The sequence below is a fragment of the Fulmarus glacialis genome, unplaced genomic scaffold, assembly GCF_000690835.1.
Source record: "Fulmarus glacialis isolate BGI_N327 unplaced genomic scaffold, ASM69083v1 scaffold35315, whole genome shotgun sequence".
NCBI lineage: Eukaryota > Metazoa > Chordata > Aves > Procellariiformes > Procellariidae > Fulmarus > Fulmarus glacialis.
Window position 1 is genome coordinate 5,716 of NW_009215835.1, and position 19,957 is coordinate 25,672.

Sequence of the window (19,957 nt, forward strand, 5' to 3'; positions counted from 1 at the left end):
CGGGGAGAGAATCGGAAGGGTGAGAGTAAAACTTGTGGGTTGATATAAAGACAGTTTAATAGAACAGAAAAGGGAAAATAATAATAATGATAGAATATACAAAACGAGTGATGCACAATGCAATTGCTCACCACCCGCGCTGACCGATAACCAGGTAGCGGTCGGTACTTCCTGGATCACGCCTACCATTCATATACTGAGCATGACGTCACATGGTATGGAATACCCCATTAGCCAGCTGGGCTGGCTGTCCTGATTATGTTCCCTCCCATCTTGTGTACCTAGCTCAGTCAGTAGGCATGGGAGCTGTCCTTGGACTAGGAGGGCACTTAGCAACAACTGAAAACATCAGTGTGTTATCAACATTCTCCTCATACTAAATCCAAAACACAGCACTAGGAAGAAATTTAACCCTATCCCAGCCGAAACCAGGACAGGGTGTCCGGGCGGACAGGATGATAGGCAGCAGCAGGGTCACTTCTGGAGTGCCAGAGGCAAAGCAGCAGGCACACAGGGTGGACAGTGGAAAAGCATCGCTTAGGAGGATGCTCATGTCCCTGCCAAGAGCCAAGCAGGAGCATGGCTGTGGCACTGTTACTTAAATGCATCAGTGAACAGCCACAACACACTTGTTTTTTCAGCAAAGCATCTGTTTTTCTTACAGTTCAGAGTTAATCATCCACAATCCTGGATTTGAGGAGCTAGAGTAAGTAGCCTTACTTGAGCGTATCAGCTCACCCTCCTGGGTGGAGGGGAGTGCACAACCCGCTCGTCAGGGCTGACGATGCGGTGTGTGATGTGGCCGGGGGTTGGCAGGGCAGCCGAGGGGCCAAGAGCAAGTGAACTGGACAGGAGGGCCGCTGCACTGGGCAGGAAGCTGGTGAAAGGCCTGGAGACTGATGAGGAAGAGGAAGAGGAGGAAGAAGATTTCTACGATGTGTCTGAGATGGAGGTCTCGGGCATTGTCTTCAGCCCTGTGAAGAGGTATCCGTGGTGTGCTCTTCTCTATTGCCCTTGCTTGGGCCCTGGGAAAGTGCCCAGCTCATGGGGTGATTTCTGGGGGAATCCTGCGTCTCTTGGCATTCTGCTTCTGCAAAATGTCAGAAACCTTCAATCTCCAATGGCCCCAAACAGGGACTGTTGGGGATTTGCTTGTTCCCAGGGCAAGGAGCCATTATTTGCCAGGGTTTCCGTTGCTTCCCTTGGTGGGGGCTTGCTCAGGTCCATGTCGATGAAGAGACTTGCTCACCCGGGTTGTTTTTCTGCGCAGCCGCTCCAGACTTTACTCCGCACGGGACCTCTTTGCCACCCCAACCCCGCAGAGCTTCCAGGTACTGCAGCATTGGGTGCGCGTCCCTGCAGCTGCCTCTGGCCACGCAGCCAGTCCCTTGCTGCAGGCCTGGGCTTCTCCAGCTGCCACATACCCTGGCGAGGCCTCTAGCCTGAAGACGCCTTCTTGCTTTGTGTGGCTTACCTGGGCAAGGTGTGAGATTCCCTGAACGAACTGCATCCATGAGTGCTGGCTCCAACATCAGCCAGCCCAGAGCAGAATTTCTTTTTGGGCCATGTAGATAGCAATGGATATACAGAAGGGAATCTGCCTGACAGCCACATGTGCCACTGCGAAACACTGCCTGAGCAGAGCTTCGGGGAGCACCCAGGCAGGGCTAGGGCCTGCCAGCTTCCCCAGGGCCTTGCCTGGGCCCCCAGTGACATCTGTGGGATATGGCTGGGAGTGGAGTGCTGCTGCAGGGGCTTTCTTGGAGATGCTGGGAGGCTGGTATGAAGCTGTGGCTCTGGCCAATGTTCTGACATCAGGTTTATTTGAAACCACTGTGAAGTCTGGAACTGGAGTTCAGTCCCATCTTTCACCCTGCAGATTTCAGGGCAGGTCTCCCAGCCTGGCTATGGATTTAAATCCTTTCCTGGTTCTAAGTAAACATGGACTCACATTTGGGTCTCCTGCTTTTCAGGGCTGGGTCCTATCTGCCAAGCAGTAAGCTTTTGTAGGGGGTGGCATTTCCTACCATCCTTTTCTTGAAGCTATTATTCTTCACCTTAACAACTGAGAGCAAATGTGAGCACATTTATTCCATGTCTTAGACCTGTAACCAGCCGCAGCAAATGAGACAGCCACGTTCCAGTCTTTTCAATGGTGTCCATCTTAGTAGGATTCAAAGAGAAGTATTGATAGAAGATAAAAAGAGCATCTTCTCCAAAATGCTCTGTGGACCCCACCACGTGGGAGCTGTGGGTTTGCATCCCCTTGGCATCAGGAACTGAGTGGGGACAGTGCTTCTGGGGGACAGTGCCGCTGGGGAGGCCACTCTTATCAAAGATGCTGGGGATTTAACACTTCATTTCCTTGCTTGTCTGAAAGAAACAAATATCTCAAATACCATTTTGGTTTGTCCTGGCTATAGCAGATTTCAGCAGCCATGCTCTTGCCTGCCCCGAGTGTCCACCCTGCGGCGAGAGGGCCCTGCACATTTGTGTACTGGTATTGCTGAAACAAGCTCAAGTTGGAGCTGGAAACGAGGAGAGTGCTGATGCGAGGGTTTTCTCCCACATTTTCTCAGGTTGGGATTAATATCATTGAAGCGCAGAAGCTGGTGGGGGTGAACATTAACCCCTTTGTGGTAGTCAAGGTTGGAGAGGAGAAGAGGCACACGGCGATGCAGAAGTCAACAAATTGCCCCTTCTACAATGAAGTATGTGATATGGACAGAGGCTCTGTCCTTGCCCTACCGGTGTCCCAACTGGCTGGGGCCATCCTTGCAGGGCATGCTCGGGATGCAGCTGCTCTCAGGCAAAGGTGCTTGTGGGGCCATGTTGGGAGCCCAGGGCTCAGCTGTCTTGCTCTTCTCTTTCAGTATTTTTTGTTCGAATTCCATGAGCCAAAGGACATTTTATTCCACAGACTCATAGAGATCTCGGTGAGTATGTCCTCCTCTTTATCCTTTGTCAGTAACTGGTACAGCCCAACGCTTCTGCATGTGGATGTGGGGAGTGATGGGCAAAGCAAGGGTACCAATACCAGTACCAGGCAGGTTTTCCAGCCAGAGGCATCTGCCCCGCAGAGAGACCAAAGGACCTTCCTGCGGCCACAGTGGGGCAGAGACCCGGTCCTGCTCTGAGCCAACGCTGGGCAGTGCTGCCTTCCCACCTCCTCCATGTCAGGTTTTCTCTGCACCCAGTGACTGAAGTGGGGCCGCTGGAGCAGTTTCTTGCCTGTTGCCTTGCTGCCCCACTGTTTTGGGGCGATTCCATTCTGCCCCTTACCCTGGAGCCTTATCCTACAGGTTGTGGAGGCGAATGACTGGTGTGAGGGAAGCTTAGCAGTGATTTGTGCTTGTAGAAAAGACCAGGCAGGCAGAGAGCAGTCTTCAAAAATCCCCTGGCTCAAAACGCAGGCGCTTCTCCAATACATGGGGCTTTTCTGAAGATAGCTAAACCCAGCCAGCACCTCCTTTGCCACGTGATCTCCAGCGCTTTCCCTGTGAAAGGCTGCACGTCTCTTCTGCTGGTGTGTATTCAGCAAGCACCCAGCAAGGCTCGGGTTTTGGGAGAGACTAGCCTGATGGGAGCATGGGTCTGCCCTGACCCAGCAGGATATGGACATAGGACTCCCTGCAGGAAAGCAGGTCTGCCCTTGGCCCATTATAGGGGTTTGTCTTACCTGGGGCTGGAAGAAGAAGCTGAATGGGTTGCTCATGAATTTGCCTTTGCCTAGGTTTGACTGAGGGCTATGGACTGGTGGGCTTTGTGGGAATGGTTAGGCAGGAATGGATTTGTCCCAGGGCTAACTCAGATAGGTCAACGTGCATGAGGAGCTTGCAACCGTTGCCTGAGCTGTGCGTTGGAATGGACATCTCTTAGCGGTTCTGTCCTCCTCAGAAATGTCTGGATGTGTCACCTGGCTGCCCAGATCTCTTGGTGCTCAGGGGGATTTGTGCTGTCTGCAGGTTTTTCACTCAAAGAAGATACCGTTCCTGGGAACGTGCATAGGAACGTTCAAGATGGATGTTGCGACAGTGTACAGCCAGCCAGGTATGACCGACTGCACTGTGTACCTGCTCCCTGACCCTAGCTTTGTCTGAAACTGATGTTTCCTTTGTGCTCTGCTGGGTCTGGTGAGGGCCCTGTCTTTAAAGCACGTAGTTCACATGAGGACCAGCACTTGCTTCTCCTCCCGGCTGACTGAGGGCTGGTGACACCTCCTGTACCTTCATAGGCAGGGTCAGGGCAATCTTTGTGCAGATGTATTTGGGTTGTGAAATAGTAACCTGGGATCTCCCCAAGGAACTCCTTCCCTTCCCTTTCAGATCACAGGTTTTTCCAGAAGTGGGCTGTTATCAGTGACCCCACGGACACCCGGGCAGGCGTGAAAGGCTTTGTGAAGTGCAACATCTCTGTCACCGCGCGTGGGGATGTTGTGAGCTCCCTTCCCACCTCCTCCGGCAGCCAGGATGAGGACATTGAAAGGTAGATGCAGTACAGTCTTGCATGGCCCTGGGGAAAACAGTCATGTCTCTCTTCACACTAGCTTTTTTGCCCCATTTTTCCCTCTTCTGATGGGGAAAGACCCAGGGATTTGTGAAGTGCAACATCTCTGTCACCGCGCGTGGGGATGTTGTGAGCTCCCTTCCCACCTCCTCCGGCAGCCAGGATGAGGACATTGAAAGGTAGATGCAGTACAGTCTTGCATGGCCCTGGGGAAAACAGTCATGTCTCTCTTCACACTAGCTTTTTTGCCCCATTTTTCCCTCTTCTGATGGGGAAAGACCCAGGGAAAGAATCGTGTTTCCTGGGCTCCAGGAGAGAGCCAGAACATGAATTTGTCTTTCAGGAACCTGCTGCTGCCAAAGAGAGTCCCTGCAGAGAGACCCTGGGCCAGGGTCTGCATCAAGCTGTATCGTGCCGAGGGCCTGCCCAGCATGAACGCAGGCATCATGGGTGGTTTCTCCAAAATCATAGGGGAGAAAAAAGTCTTCATCGACACATATGTGCAGGTCTCGTTTTGTGGGCAGCAGGTGAGTCTGCCAGGGGGTCTGCATGGGGCCAGGCTGATCCTCCCTTGGCAGCATGCGCTGGGCTGATGCTGCAAGGACCCTCCATAGGACACAGTAGTCCCACTGGAGGCAGGCTGGGAGACCCCAAGTCTTGCTGTCTTTGGCAGTGGCCTGAGTCATGTGGTTGTGGATGCGCGGTGTCTGGATGAGAAGGCTTTTGTCTCTGCAGAGGGCTGCATGGGGGACAGCCCCAGCCCTGAGCACAGCCACTGGCTGAGCTACTGGCTGTGCAGGCAGAGATTTCATATCCCTAAACGTAAGGAGAGGGTCAAATAAATCCTAGAGCAGAATCCTCTGTGGCAAGCTGCACTCAGCCTGACACCCTCGGGAGAGTTTACTGAGCTAATGGCCCTTTTCTTGCACCCAAGCTCAGGATTTCTGGTCCTGTGATATCCATTAAGATGAGAATCAGTCCCTGGGCAGCCTGGTGGGCCTGGGGGTGCTCCCAGGGGACCCTGCGACACCTCTGGGTCTGATGGTGCTGCCGCTTGCTTCCAGAGTTTCCCTTGGCTGTGCAGGGCACGGCCAGGGCCTTGGGACAACCCTCCTTGATGAAGCACAGAGAGCAATTGCTGGGATGGGGGCAGGAGCAGGGACACTGCCGCCTCCAGAGCCTGCCCAGCACTGTCTGCAGGCGGGACAGGAGAACATACCGTTCCCAGATAGGCTCTGAGGCATCCCTTGCTCTGGCCACCAGCTCCGACTGCATGGCTTTCACACTTTCTCCTTCCCAGGGGGAAACGTCAGTGGAGACCAACACCACTGAGCCTGAGTGGAACGAGCAGATCAGCTTCATCGAGATGTTCCCACCTCTGGCCAGGAAGATAAAAGTCCAGGTGCTGGATGATGCCAATGTTGGTGACGTGGCCATCGCTACACACTACATTGACCTGCAGCAGATCTCAGACCCTGGCAGGAATGGTGAGGCCTGGCATGGCTGCCCCTGGGGCAGGGCGTCCTGGGCAGCCCCATGCCATGCACCCTTTGCTTGGCCATGGTGGTTTCCTGGAGATGGGAAGCTGGAGTGGCTGAAGCATGCCCACATCCCTGTGTCCTGGGCTGTCTTCTTGGGGGAAGGCCTCTCTGCAGCAGCACCCTGTGGTGTATTTAGACCCTGTCCCTGTTGCTGCAGGCTTTAACCCCACGTTTGGCCCAGCTTGGGTGAACCTGTATGGCTCCCCTCAGAACTCAGTTCTGCGGGACATCCACAAGGACCTCAATGAGGGCATGGGTGAAGGGATCTTCTACCGTGGGCGCATCCTCCTGGCCATCACGGTGGAGATCTTCAGCAGCCCCAGTGTCGCAGAGAGGAAGCTTGGGGACAAGACAAAAGGTGCCCGAAGCAAACTGAAGCTGAAGAAGAAAAGTAAGAAATCCAAGGAGAAAGCCAAAGAACTGAGCCAGCTGCAGGGAGAGGAGGAGGCTGGGGGCTCTCAGGAGGCTGAGCAGCCCGGGGAGGTCACTGTGGATGTGGAAGAGCTTCATCCACTCCCCGAGGTGAGTCCTGCCATGCTGGCGTGGCTGACCCACACCGGCCTGCGGCATGCACAGGCCTCATGGGGAAGAGGCAGTGGGATCACTTGCTGGTGTAACAGTGTTGGAGCAAACCCAGCCTGCTCATTTCTGAGCCATCCAAGGCTTTCTGAGCCTCTGCAAGGGCTGAGGCCACACCCACAGCCCCAAAACTGTCTCCCACAGTAAGACTGGAGCGTCCCCACATGCACTGCCTTACTGGCACTGGGAGGACTCTCCCATGGGTGTTATTCCCAGGGCACAGCTGCCTTTGAGCATGTACTTTTTCTCCCCTAGAGCCAGGCAGCTATTAACTGGCTCTGGGTCTCCACTTGGCCTGGGAAAGGCAGGCAAGATGCAGCTGTGTTGGTACAGTAGCCATCCCTTAGCCTACAAACCTGCTCAGTGGCTTCACACAAGCATCAGCCAAAGCCATGGCTCTGCACCAACCCCCCGGGACTTCCAAGAAAACTTGTCCCGCGTCTGGCAGCCCAGCGGTGATGACTTCAGCAGCATCCCACTGACGTCCCTTGGGAGGGCTGGCAGGCACCGGCCATGCCCTGGTGCTCTCCAAATTTCTGCTGAGACAGTGTTTTGGCACACGAGCGTCTTGGGCTAATTTCTTGTCTCCTTGCTCAGAATGCACTGGGGAGGAAGGAGGAATTCCTCCTCTTTGCCGCCTTCTTTGAAGCCACCATGATGGACTCCTCTATCAGCTCCAAGCCTGTCAGCTTTGAAGTCTCTATAGGTGGGTATTCCACAGGGTCCCGTGTCCAGAAACTATGGGAACAGTGCGAATCTCCTGCTGACAGCCCTTCGGTCCTAAGGTGCCAGCCCTGGCACAGCTCGTGCCTCTGAAACAGGAACTCGGTGAGGATGAGGCCAGGGAGTGCACACAGTGCTTTAATTACCTTAAAAGTCTTGATGCTCTCCTGTGGGATTGGAGATTTGCAGTATTTGTCTGAACTGCCTGTTTGGGGAGAGTGGTTGAAACTCTCCTGGGAAGTGGGGGTGGGTGAGAAGAGGTAGAAGGGTTTGGGAGCAAGAAAGGGAAGCAAAGGAAGGGAAGCTGGGATACTGGGGTTGGCCATGTGGTACTGAGGGACTGTTACAGCAGGTGATGGGGAAACAATGGTAGGAGAGCAGGTCCAAGCCCCCACCTGCTAAGCTGGATGGGTGGAGAAGCTTGATGCTGAGAAGTCTTCCTGAGTGATTGCTGCTGACCCCAGTGTAGGGGCGTAGATGGCAGTTAGCAGGCACTTGGTGGAGCTGGTGGAACTTGAAGGCATACACAAGGACTTCCTTGCAATTGCCCAGCTCCCTCTCAGACCTCCTGGTTGTCCATGCGATGCTCTGATGGTTGGATGCTACTGAACTGCTAGTTCCAAAATCAGTGCATGCCCATGTGCTTCTCATGGCAGGATGATTGCACTCTGATTTTGCAAGCTAGCAAACTTGTTTAACAGTGATCCCACTTATCTGTTTACTGTTTAATGCTTAACTTCAAGGAAATTATGGCAAAGCTGAAGACGTTGTGACCAAAGTATGGAGAAAAGTGGAAAAGGGAGAAGTGAAAGAAGAAAAGCAGCCTTTGCTGGACCCTGGTTCAGATGGTGAGCTGGATGTTGAAGTCCTGTCCCCAGCTTCAGCAGCACTGAACAAGTCGGTGACAGAGAGCCAGAGACCAGAGCCCATGGAGTATGACAGGTGAGGCTTTGTCCTTCTTTCCCACCTGCCCTGGTCCTGCCCCAGTTTCCCAGGTTGGTTATTCCAGACATTATTAGAGGTCTGCTCGGCAATGTGCAGGTGTTTCTCCTCTTTGCAACCCTGCAGCTTGTCATGGCCTAGCTGGCTGCCATTGGCCATTAGCCCTACAGACCCTACAGTGTCTGCTTGATGTGCGCAAGTGGCCAAGACAGGGTCCCAGGGAAACTGTGACCCATCAATAACAGCAGTCCCTTTTCTGTTTAACAAGCAGCATCCTAAGGTCTTGATTCCAGTGAGGAGGAAGGAGAGGAGTACTCTGGCAAAAGCTGTCCTATGTTGGGCAGGAGAGACACATACATAAGCTCTTCTGATTATATGTTTGCTCTGGAGATGCTGCCTGGTTTGTCCCACAGGCCTGGCAATGTCTTGGTGTTTGCGTTGTGAGCCCTGTACCTGCTACTACTTAGTCCCATAGCAGCAAGAAATCTCGGCAGCATCCCACACTCCCATCAGCCTCATTCATCTGGGCACGTGCTGCTCTCTGTGCTAGAAACCCTGTGCGCTAGTTTGGGATGGCAAAGGGCAGATCCAGTAGCTTGCATCCACGTCTGTGGTCAGGGCCAAAACAGCCAGTTCTCTGTGAGGAGGACAGATGCTGCTCCCTGTGCTGGGTGCGCAAGTGCTGCGTTGTGACATGGCACATGCTTTCTGCAAACAGCAGCCGTAACCTCCTGTGCCTGCTGCCCTTAGGTCATACAGCTGCCTGCCCATGATCCGTGAGAAACCCTGCGTGTATGTGTGGAGCTACTGGGAGGATCACACCTGGAGACTCTGCATTTCCAACTGGATTGTCAAGCTGGCAGAGCGCCTGGTAGCGTGTTCAGGGTGTCTGTCTGTGGCACGGTCCTTCCTGGTGTGCTTTCCTTGTAGCACATGCAGTTGCTCTGTGAGACGTTTGCCTTAAACATCCTCAGCCCCCATGCGAGTCTGTGTCTCTTGTAGGGCTCAGTCCCACCTGCCCTTTAGATGTGTGGGATAGGGCAGTGAGTGCAGAGCTGCTGCCGGTGCTGTGCCGCAGCCTGGCGGTGTCTCCTGGAGGTGCGAGTGATGCGATGTCTGTGACAAAAAGCTCCTCTGCCAGTCCGGAGCTGCGTGTGCACGGGAAGCAGACTCTCAGCCTCGGGCTGTCATCAGGGGGATGCAGTCTCTTCCCAGGGCCTTGTCTTTCCCTTTTGGGCTTAGAAATCCGAAAGCAGAGCTTGCCAGTGTGTTTCAGTGGCTGCTCAAGGACTGAGACATAAGGTGGTGTAACAACCAGTGTTAAGGTTATCCCCAGGCTCCAGAGAGTCCCTGGCAGCACAGTGCTGATCTGCAGCACTCTCACGATCCCCATCTCTGCAGAAGGGCACAAGCCATTTGTGGCAAACGCATCTGTGCAATGTTTCACTCTGACCCCGCAGCCAGACGCAAGCTCCCTGAACGTTGTGCTTTCCCCACAGGAGCAGGGGCTGGATGACGTGGAGAAGCTCATGAGAAGGCCAAAGGCTAAAGCAGAAGAGCGGCTCAGAGAGGTGCTGGAGGAATTTGTAGCTGGATGCAGGTTAGCATGTCCCTGATTTCCTAAGGTTTCTTGTTTTCAGGTTAGGAGGTCGTATGATGTTCTGCCTGGGCTGTGCGCAGCCTGCTGTCTCGTCCTCTTGAGGCGGATGAGCAGAAGGAAACCAGGATGACCTGGGGAAAGGACCCTGTAGCTCTTCAAGCTTGGAGAGGAGACCCCAGTCCTGGGAAGCACAGGAGTCACAGACTGCAGCCTCGATGTTCCTGGACTCCTGGACTGTTTCATAAATGTTAGGACATTTCCTTCACTCTCTTCAATCACGCAGACAAGAGACTAGTGTTTCAATCACTGTGACTGCCCAGTGGGGTCCGGTATGCACTTCAGCGCCCAGCCTTGTGATGACAACAGTAGAGAGGGAGCCTCAGCTGCTGAGCAATCCCCAGTGTACCTTCTGCATCAAAGAGCTTGCAGAAGAGAGGGCATTGCAGAGAGGGGGGTTTCTGATGCATCTGGATTAGTACGAGGGATTAGGAGCTTGTGCCACTGCTGTGTGAGCTGAGCTCTGCCTGCTGGGTGCAGGGGATGCAGAGCCTGTGCTGCTTTTCTCATTGCAGGCAATATTCACTCAGCACAGAGAGAAAAACAATGGCACATCCAAACAACCTTGACAGATGTCGGACGAAATACCTGATGCGCAACATCGTAAGCTGTGGGGCTTGGTGGTGGTGGTGGGAGCCCGTGAGATCCCCGCTCTGGGGGATGCTTCTGGAGGACCAGCTAGAATTGATGCTAAGAAGGAAACTTGGGGCTAAGACTCATGGTATCAGTCATAGGCTTTTACATCAGCATCTTCCACTTTTGCTCAGAGCAATACAGCTTCCAGCACAGGGAACAGAGGCAGGGGCTGGCCATGGTTGCCTCTAGTTTTATGCAGATGCTGTGCCCTGATGCTGTCCTTCCTCTCCTGTGGGGCATGTGTGGCTAAGCATATGCATGTTGCTGCCCAGTAGGTTGCTGGAGGCCTTTTAGTGCAGGCTATTCCTGCAGGCAGTTTTGGGGAAGCTCAATGAGACCCACTGCCCCTGGAAACTCAGCTCATAGGCTGGATACCTATCCAGCAGATCTACAACAGCCATCCATCTGCCTGTCCCCAGAGAGGACAACATGTAGGCAGTCATAATCCTGCAGACAAGGTCAGCTAGCTGAATGAGAGCACAGCTACATACTCTCCATCACAGCACAGCAGAGCTGACTACTATGGCTGTAGTCATAGTCCCCATCAGACTACAAAGCTTTGAAAGGCTGACCAAAATGCAATGACAGCAGCAGGAAATAAAATTTAGGCATGTCTGTGTCCCAGCTCCCTTCCCTCTGCCTCCCCGCACATTGTCACCTGAGCTATGGTAAAGGTACTCTGGTAAGTCTGAGACCCTCTGAAAGAGAGAACCAGCCCAAGAGATGAGTTTTCTGGCTTTGTCAGTCCACACTGGGTTTGCACCCTGAATTCCTTCTGGATTTCATTATTAGTTTCATCGCAAAGTCTCTCCTCAGATGTGTATACCATCAACTAATGGACATGAAAGCCCAGCCCCATCTTCCAGTTTCCTACATCTTCATATTCCTATACTTCTGTGGCCCCAAGTTGCTTCTCGTGCAAAACCTCCCCCAGGCACTATCTGGAGCCCTATACCACCAGCTTCTGAAATGTTTATGCCTTATACATCTTTCTGCCCCAAATGATGCTCATGGAGTTCTGTTACTGGCTGGTATCAGCGGAGCTGATGAATTACTGAAGTCTCCAGTTGTTGGCAACCTTCACTAAATGGCTCGCGACAGGTTCATGGAGGTTTGCTCTCAGCAGCTGGTGAATGAGCCGCGGTGAAGGTCAGGGTGCGATGGGGCAGGGTGGACACAATCAGCACACGGGTGCTTCCCTGCAGAGCCCTCGCGAGGGGTGCCAGCGTGGCATGCCTGGGTCACGGCTGGGCGCGTGACAGCCATGCTCTTTTTCAGATCCTGTATGCAAAGCAGGGGCTCCGCATGAAGCGGCGGCTGACTCGAGCCAATGTCAAGGAGAAGGTTAAGGAGACAAGGAGGGTCCTGACAAAGCTACGCTTCATGGCTAAAGAGGTACAGCTGCCCCTAGGGTACCCCATTTCCGAGCAGGAGAGGGTACGTCAAGGAGAGGGTGCTGGGCTGGCTGCTGGGGCTCTCGCTAGCCTGAGTTGTGGCTTTCCCTCTGATGTCTTTCCTTACTATGTAAAATCCCAAGTTCCAGCTGCTGGAAATTCCATATTTCGTGTAATGGCTCTTGTGAGGGATGAAGCTTGGCAGCTTTGCAGGGCTGTTGGTGACAGACCAGAGGTCCAAGCAGCTCAGCGGTGGGTTGGGGGCAGAGCTGGGCCAGCTCCAGGTCACCCAGGCCTCCCAGCCCTCTCTGCCTGGCCAGCCCGAGGCCATGCCTGCAGCAGGGCTGTGGGCAGTCTGCCTGGGAAAACAGCCTTGCCTGTGCTGCCCGCACTGCCACCAGGGCCTGACCCAGGACACTTTCTGCAAATTCAAACTTGCATTGAAATAAGGTCTCTCATCCATAGCAGAGACTCCATTTTCAGAGTTTCACTGGCTCTGTTTTAAGTAACTCCAGAAAATCAGTGCATTCGTGTAGTGTAAACCAGAATGCAATGTTTGCTGGAGTTAGGTGGACAGATGTTGCAGTTTGGAGAAGTCTTTCACTAAGTGAAGTCAAATCATTTTCACACCTTTAGCTATGTGAGGGAAGACTTTAGCATGACCACGATGTCACCTCTCACACCACCAGGAAGAGAAGCTGTCCTCAGGCTCCAGCCTGGCAGGCTGGCTGCAGCTGATCCCCCAGGCAGAGAGGAACCTCCTCCCATTTTGCTCCCTGCAATCAGGTGGGAATTTTGCTGTCTCTGTAGAGTCAGCCCTGCACATACACTTGCCACTTTTAAGTCCCTGCTTGGAGGCTTGCGGTCTTGGTTTGGATCAGTAATAAATTGCTTCAGCTACTTGTCTACTGAAAATTGCAAGTATAAATACCAAGTATATGTGCAAACACTAATGGCAGGGAAACTGAGATAGGGAAGAGAACTTTAAGGTTAGAGTTTAAAAGAAGTCATTGCTTCCATGTGTGCATTTGCTATATTGGAAGTTCTGCTCTCAACCCGAACTGCAGCTTTACGCTGGGCACTCATGTTGCTGGGATGCCAGCTAATGTTGTTCCTTCCCATGGATTAGCACTCAGGCTCCTGTCAAAGGTGTGGGGTAAAATGACACTTCTCCAGTCTTGTGGGGGCTCCTTCTTCCCATCATGGCATGGGGTTGAGTGCATCCTGCTGGTGTTTGCAATGAAAAACAAGGCGGATCACAGATCCCTCCAAGAAACCTGCAGAGCCATATTGCAGGGCTGAGACTTTCAGAAGGATGTGCCCAACGTCATTCCTAACCAACATGAAGGTTAGGCCCTTCATTTGCTTCTGGATCTCCAAAGCGCCGTGCAGCCAGCAGTTCCTCCTGCGAGGAGGCGAAGCTTTCACTGTGTCAGTGGAGGGAGGACAAGATATGTGCTGTTCCTCTGCTGTGACGTTCCTCTCTTCCCTCCCTCCAGCCCCAGTGCACCCTCCCTGATGTCCTCATCTGGATGCTCAGCAACAATAGGCGTGTGGCATATGCAAGAGTTCCTGCACAGAACATCCTCTACTCAGTAGTTGAAGAAGAGAAAGGCAAGGACTGTGCGAAGATCCAAACTGTCTTTATGAAGGTAGGGTTTATACCAAACCAGTGTGCTCTTGCTTGCTTCACGCTGCTTCTCCCTCCTTGCTTCTAGCTCTCCTTCCTGAAATCCTAGAGTTCACAAGGAAACAAAGCTCTTGCTCCACCACTGCCTTTTGCTTCTGCCAGTGTGGTGCTCTGTCTTCTGTGCTCTTCGGTCAGTCACTGGCTGATGGTGATCATCTTGGTCTGAAGAGGGCATGGCTGAGATGGGAAACCTGCTAAACCTCCTGTGCTTTCAGGTCCCTCGCTTACACACTAGTGAGATCTTTGCCAAACTGGAAATCTACATGTGGCTTGGAGTAACCAAATATGCGAAGAACTGTTTGGCGGAGCTGCCTGAGGAGTTCAAGTACCTCTCTGAGAGCGGACAGGAGATAGCCCAGCTTTCAGCATACAGTCCTCCCAGCCGGCTCAGCAGGGATGGTGAGAGCAGATGCCACTTTTCGATGGCTTAACTGTGAGCAGGAGAGCAGAGAGGTGAGAAGTCCTGCCCCAGGGTCAGTGTCCAAAGAGTAGGACCTGATCTATCATCTCCACGTCATCTCCAAGGCATGACTGGGACAGGCAGGTCCAGTTCGCTGTCATGAGGATATGTTTGCACGCTCACAACTGGAGCAGCAGGCAGGACAGGTGCTTCGTGGGCACTGAATGTGCTGCCAAACTGGGAATGGGCGTGAGGTCTGCCCCTCTGCTGAGGCCTGGTGGTGCTCCCCCACAGCAGATGCTCACAGCAGATCACTGCACATTTCACATGTCACAGGCTTCCCAGAGATCTCTGGGGAGCCCGCTGAGCTTGTCTTGCTTGGCCAAACCTTTTGAGATGTGCTGGCCTTCTGAGAACCACAGTGAGTGCCCCTAGGAGTGGTACCCATTCCTTGCAGGATGTGCCCACTTCTACCTGGCTGGCTCTCTTCTTCATGCATTTTTTGGCCTCATGCAGGGCTGGATTGGGGAACTGACGCCTCTCTTCTCTTTTTCTTACCAGATTTCAGCTATTTCCAGCTCCGAGCCCATCTGTATCAGGCTCGAGGGATCCTCCCTGCAGATGATAATGGCCTTTCAGATCCATTTGCGAGAGTGGTGTTTTCGACTCATTGCCAGACCACCAGGGTGAGACCGCTTAAACTCTTGCCTCTGCCTTCTTGGGGACTTGGGGAGAGAAAAATCATCACATCCTCACTGACATGTTGAAGGCCAGTGCATTTTTGTGGGCAGTGTGACTATGTTCAGGGACCATTTGACAAAACATATATATCATTGAGCATGGTCTCAAAGGTTGATTGGCATGTGCTAGTTGGCCCCACGTGCTGATTTCATGTTTTTACCATCTCCCCTTCTGCCAGGCACCAGCTGCGTGTGGCTGCATGGGAGAGGGGATCAGCCCACGCTTCCTCACTCTCTTTACAAGGTGCATGTGGTTTGTTTCCACTGGCTGTGGTATGCTCAGGCCTCCTGTCTCTGTCTGCAGATGCTGGAAGAGACACTGAGCCCCATGTGGAATGAGCTACTTCTGTTTGACCAGCTCATTATTGATGGGAAAAAAGAAGAGTTGAAAACAGAGACCCCCATCATTATAATCAACCTCTTCAGCCACAATAAATTTGTAAGTATGGCCATGCTGCCCTTCTGCTGTCGTTTTCAGGACAGGGAAGGCAGAGGAGCTCTGTGTGGGTGCTGCGAGCAGGCACTTAAGAGCCACATCTCTGTTAGGTTTCCATGACTCAGCTTGATCCTGGTCCACCGGTGGCGGTGAGTCCTGGGGGCTGTGGCTGAGGCTGAGACTTTCTGCAGACTTCTGCTGTGAGCTGGGGTGAAGCTGCTGGCCGCAGCGTGTAGATGGCTCAGAGATGCCCTGAGCCAGGGCCTGATGCGTGCCCAGTGGTTCCGGGATCTCTCCTCTTTGGAGAAGCACTGCGCCTCTCCCAGCTGCCTGCCCCGCTTCCTCAGCAGGGTCACGTTGCAGAGGGCTCATAGCCAGGGGCAGACAATGTAGCTCTTAGGGCTGTTTCTTCCCCTCTGTCCCCCAGGTGTCATCTTCCATCCCTCCTTGGTCCTCCCTTTTCTCTCTTCATTACTGCTTTGAAGTCACACTTGTCTCCTGGGCCCTCTTTGTTATCATAAGGGGAATGGCGTAGCTCGCACTGGATTCTCCTGTGTAGATCAGCAGCTTTCCTGGGTCCATTTCCTGGTATAAGACAGACACTGACATACTGCAGTGAGTCCAGAGGAGGCCACCAAGATGGCTGGGGTTGGAGCACAGGACAGAGTGAGGAGAGGTGGTGAAGAGCTGGGTATATTCAGCCTGGAGAAGATGAGGCAAAGGCAGTGTCTTATTGCTGCCTGCAGCTGCCTGATGGGAGAGGGTAGAAAAGGTGCAGTCAGACTTCTCTTGGAGGTACCCAGGGGCAGGGTGGCAGGCAACGGACACAAGTTGGAACAAGAAAAAAATCCAACTTGATATAAGGAAGCAATTTTCACCCAGAGGGAGTTCAAATGCTGGGCCTGGAGCTCAGAGAGCTTGTGGGAACTCCACCCTTGGAGACATTCAAACCCTGGCTGGAGGAGACTTTGAGCAACATGGTCTAGCTTTGATGTCCTCAGGTGCATGGTCCCAGACTGTTTGCCCAGTTTTGCATGGAGGTGGACTGGGAGTTAAGAGGAGCTGCTGCAGGCGCATCTCATCTGCTCCTAGCTCTGGATGGAGCAGAGGAAATCAAGGGTGGAAGAGCAGTCTTGTGCTGTCCCAGATTGGCTGGAATTAGTGGTGGTCTTTTCTCTGAGGTGGTGAGATAACACAGGGATGCTTTGACCCATGCCTTTCCCGCAGGGCTCCCCTGAGTTCCTTGGCCAGGCCTTTGCTGTCCCGCAGGTGAAGCTGGTTGATGAGCCGTATACCAAACCTGCCCTGCAGTTCTTCGATTTCTACAAAGGCACCAAAGCAGCGGGAGAGCTCATTGCCACTTTTGAGCTGATTGAGCTGGATTACAGTGGCTATTTGGAGGTAACAGGCTTGTAGGAAGCTGCCCATGGTTGCCAGCTCTCTGGGGAGAGCTGTGTGGGTGAGGAGCTGGTTGCATGGGGCCCACCAGAGGATTCCCTGTTGAAAGCCACATCTGACTTTCAACTGGAGGGAGGCTGCAGGGACAGAGCCTGTGAGCACAGATCAAGAGGGGAGGGAGAGGGGACATGGCATGGAATAGAAATGGCTTTCATCGCTTGGTGTGCCCTGCCTCCACCTGTTCAGCCATCAGTGCCTGAGGACGTGGAGCCCAAGGAGCCCGACTACCTGGGAGACCCCTGTGCTGGACGGTTCATCATCCCTGAGGGCATCCGCCCAGTGCTGAAGGAGTTTCGCATAGAGGTGCACTACCTTCTACTGGGCTGGTTACCCACCGGGCTGCCCCAAGCAGACAGCACAGCTGGTCTGTGCAGAGGGCAGGGCTTGGGGAGGGAGTTGGGTTTGGAGCTCAAATGTGCCTTTGAGGCCTCAGCAGGTGCCAGAAAGGGAGGTGCTTGGCCTGAGGGACAAACCACCTCAACAGTTTAATAGCCAGAGCTGTTGGGTGGCTGCGTTGGGAGAGTGGCCTCATGCCTCTCTTGGGGTCTGTGTCCTGCGGGATGAGGGGGGTGGCAGCATCTGGCAGGGTTGCAGGCTGCGTAGCCGTGCCATGCCTGGCATGTCTCAAGCAGCCCAGCGGCTTCGTGTTGTGCTTCAGATCCTGTTCTGGGGCCTGCGGGACCTGAAGCGGGTGAACTTGTTCGAGGTGAATCAGCCCCAGGTGATCATTGAGTGTGCTGGCAAGAAGGTGGAGTCGGAGGTGATCGTGGCCTACAAAGAGAACCCCAACTTCACTGAGCTGGTCAAATATATGGACGTGGTGAGTGGGAAGGGGGGTCCTGCCATGCCAGGGTGCACTGTGGCTGTCCTGCACCCGTGCACTGCCTGTCTGCATGCGGCAAGGTAACAGGAGGGGATCAGCCCCTGGGGTTTTGCTCTCCCATGGCCACATGGTTCAGCTGCAGATCAAAACCTTTGTGAAATTGGCCACCAAGAGCAGTCTCAACCATTGCCTGTCACTGCAAGGTTTTGTTTTTTGGGCAGAGATGCAAAGCGCCATCAGACCTCCCCGCATGTGGTGGGGCTGCCACGGGTATCGCCCTTGCTCCTGCGAATCCTATGCGCGGTTCTTTTGCAGGAGCTCCCAGAGCAGGTCTACCTGCACCCTCCCCTCAGCATCTTTGTGGTGGAAAAGCGGGCGTTTGGGCGCACTGTGCTGGTGGGTACCCATGTTGTGTCCGATGTGATGAAATTCTTCCCCAGAGAGCTGGAGGAGGAACCAGAAGACATGCCCAAAGGTGAGCTGCTTGGTAAGGTTCCTGTGGAGCAGCAGCCAGGTTCTGTCAGCAGTAGAGAGCCTTGGCTCTTCCACTCCCTCCTAGCTAGACAGCAAAGTCCTCTTCTGAGACCCATAAGATGCCCAGCAAAAGCAGTGTGGGGCAGGTTAGGGTTGGGGGCAGGTTGTGATCCTGGTCTATAGCACTCGGCTCCAGACTGGTGTTTGGGAAGCAGCAGCAGCCAAGCGATGGAGTGCTGTGTAAGGGCTGGCGTCCCTCTTTGGAAATGGCAAAGGGCAATTTACAGACTGTTTTCTCTAAGGTTAGCTTAACATTTGCCTCCCCACCACACTGACAGGACTGTTTGTCTGTGGATGTGGCATCTCCTTGGGGTCTCTTTCCCAGGCGCTGTTTGCCTTACATTTGTAGAAACTAGAGGAGGGAGAATGGCTCGTGAAGACGTCTTAGTCCAGCAGGACGTTTAGCTGGGGCTAGATACTAGACAGTAACTTACCCCTGTGGAAAGTTTGTGTCTAGAATCAGAGATGTTTAGCCTGGGAAGGACTATTGTATTCACCTATTTCAACCCTCTGCGTAGCGGGGCTGGAGAGCTGTCCCCAGTGAGACCTCCATCAGGCTTTAGGGACCTGGTCCACTAGGACCAAGGATTGAAACGTTTACGCTTCTTTCACGTTGTCTGTTCATCATCAAGCATGTTGATGATGATGGCCAGTCTCAGCACTGCACTTGGATTTCCAATAATATTTTTGCAGGGTCTGCTATCAAAAGCTTTAAAAGCAATCACACTATCATGGGGTGACAGGGAGGGTTTTCCTGTGGAATAACAACTGGCCAAAAAGTAGGAAGCAGTGGGCAGAAATAAATGCATGGAAACGTGAAGATCTTTCTCTTCATCTCAGCTCGGAAAGTCTCATCCCAGCGTCTTCCCTCTCAGACTGTGGTAAACATTAGCCCGGCAGCTGGTGACCCAGGTCCCAGCACTCACCCCCTGAGTCTTGTGAAGGTGAGTAATGTGTTGGGCCCAGCAAATTTTGAAGTTTGAAAAGCCAAACTGAAGGTTACAAACAAAAAAGAAAGTTCAGAAGTTAAGAGTTAGGTTTCAACCACCAGTTTTTGCTCTGGACCCAAACACTCCTCTCCCCTGCCTGTTCGTCGGCACTGCTGGGCTGATGTGTCTGGGCTCTGGCACAGGGAGGAGAGCTGTGTTGCCTCGTGCCTTGAAAACTGCTGCTTTTGTAGCAAAGCACAAACCTGGGGCTACAGGTAGCTTTGCACCTCCTGTGCTCTGCCTGAAAGCTGAGCTTCTGCCAGAGGCTCCCAAGGCACCTAGAGTAGGGTGCATGGGTGTCCTGGGTGGTCGTTTCCTCCCTCTGAACCCTTTTCTCGTTTCTTTTAAGGCTCCTTTGAAGAAAATTCCTTTCAATAAGCTTGTAAAGAAGGAGGATGAATATGAAGAGGAAAAACCAGAGCTGGAAGAACTGGATTGGTGGTCCAAGTACTATGAGTCCCTGAAGGAGCTGTATAACCAGGTAATCTTTTGTGACAGCTGCCAGCAGAGGGGAAAAGTGGCTGCACTGGCTTGAGGAAGATGTTTTCAACAGCACTGAGTGTTTTAGGAGCCCTCCTGGCATGGGTCTGCAGGAAGATGTGGGCTTTTGTGTGTCAAGCATACTTAAGGTAGCCAGGTATCAAACATCCACCAGGTGGACTGATTTCAGCAGGCAATGGATGTTGAAACATCCCTGAGGCTAGGTCCCTAAATGGTTTTGAGAATGCGACGGGGCTTTTGTTGAGGCACTTCTGAAAATGTGACATTGCTGATTTTAACTGCAATGGAGGGGCTTTCGTGCTGCTTACTCTCTGTCCTGGCTGTCTTCCCAGGATGTGCTATGGGAGCAGGTCTGCCCCAAATTTCCTTCCTTGCCCTGTGTCCCTTAAATCCCAATCAAAAAAGCCA

At 53.2% G+C, this 19,957-nt stretch overlaps 1 protein-coding gene across 1 annotated transcript in view; it reads left to right on the top strand.

The window, feature by feature from the left end:
- Positions 1 to 19,957, top strand: part of LOC104077733 (fer-1-like protein 4) — a gene marked incomplete at its 5' end in the record, with an annotated part of 39,176 nt that overhangs the window by 5,036 nt on the left and 14,183 nt on the right. Inside the window, 22 exons of the mRNA XM_009579070.1 lie at positions 665 to 706; positions 817 to 984; positions 1,271 to 1,331; positions 2,580 to 2,711; positions 2,874 to 2,936; positions 3,966 to 4,050; positions 4,326 to 4,485; positions 4,850 to 5,033; positions 5,807 to 5,993; positions 6,205 to 6,569; positions 7,224 to 7,332; positions 8,093 to 8,291; positions 9,042 to 9,162; positions 9,791 to 9,891; positions 10,464 to 10,551; positions 11,863 to 11,979; positions 16,472 to 16,645; positions 16,889 to 17,005; positions 17,361 to 17,522; positions 17,841 to 18,000; positions 18,900 to 19,003; positions 19,398 to 19,529. Coding sequence (XP_009577365.1) covers positions 665 to 706; positions 817 to 984; positions 1,271 to 1,331; positions 2,580 to 2,711; positions 2,874 to 2,936; positions 3,966 to 4,050; positions 4,326 to 4,485; positions 4,850 to 5,033; positions 5,807 to 5,993; positions 6,205 to 6,569; positions 7,224 to 7,332; positions 8,093 to 8,291; positions 9,042 to 9,162; positions 9,791 to 9,891; positions 10,464 to 10,551; positions 11,863 to 11,979; positions 16,472 to 16,645; positions 16,889 to 17,005; positions 17,361 to 17,522; positions 17,841 to 18,000; positions 18,900 to 19,003; positions 19,398 to 19,529 — 3,031 coding nt within the window. The remainder of the gene's footprint in view (positions 1 to 664; positions 707 to 816; positions 985 to 1,270; positions 1,332 to 2,579; positions 2,712 to 2,873; positions 2,937 to 3,965; positions 4,051 to 4,325; positions 4,486 to 4,849; positions 5,034 to 5,806; positions 5,994 to 6,204; positions 6,570 to 7,223; positions 7,333 to 8,092; positions 8,292 to 9,041; positions 9,163 to 9,790; positions 9,892 to 10,463; positions 10,552 to 11,862; positions 11,980 to 16,471; positions 16,646 to 16,888; positions 17,006 to 17,360; positions 17,523 to 17,840; positions 18,001 to 18,899; positions 19,004 to 19,397; positions 19,530 to 19,957) is intronic.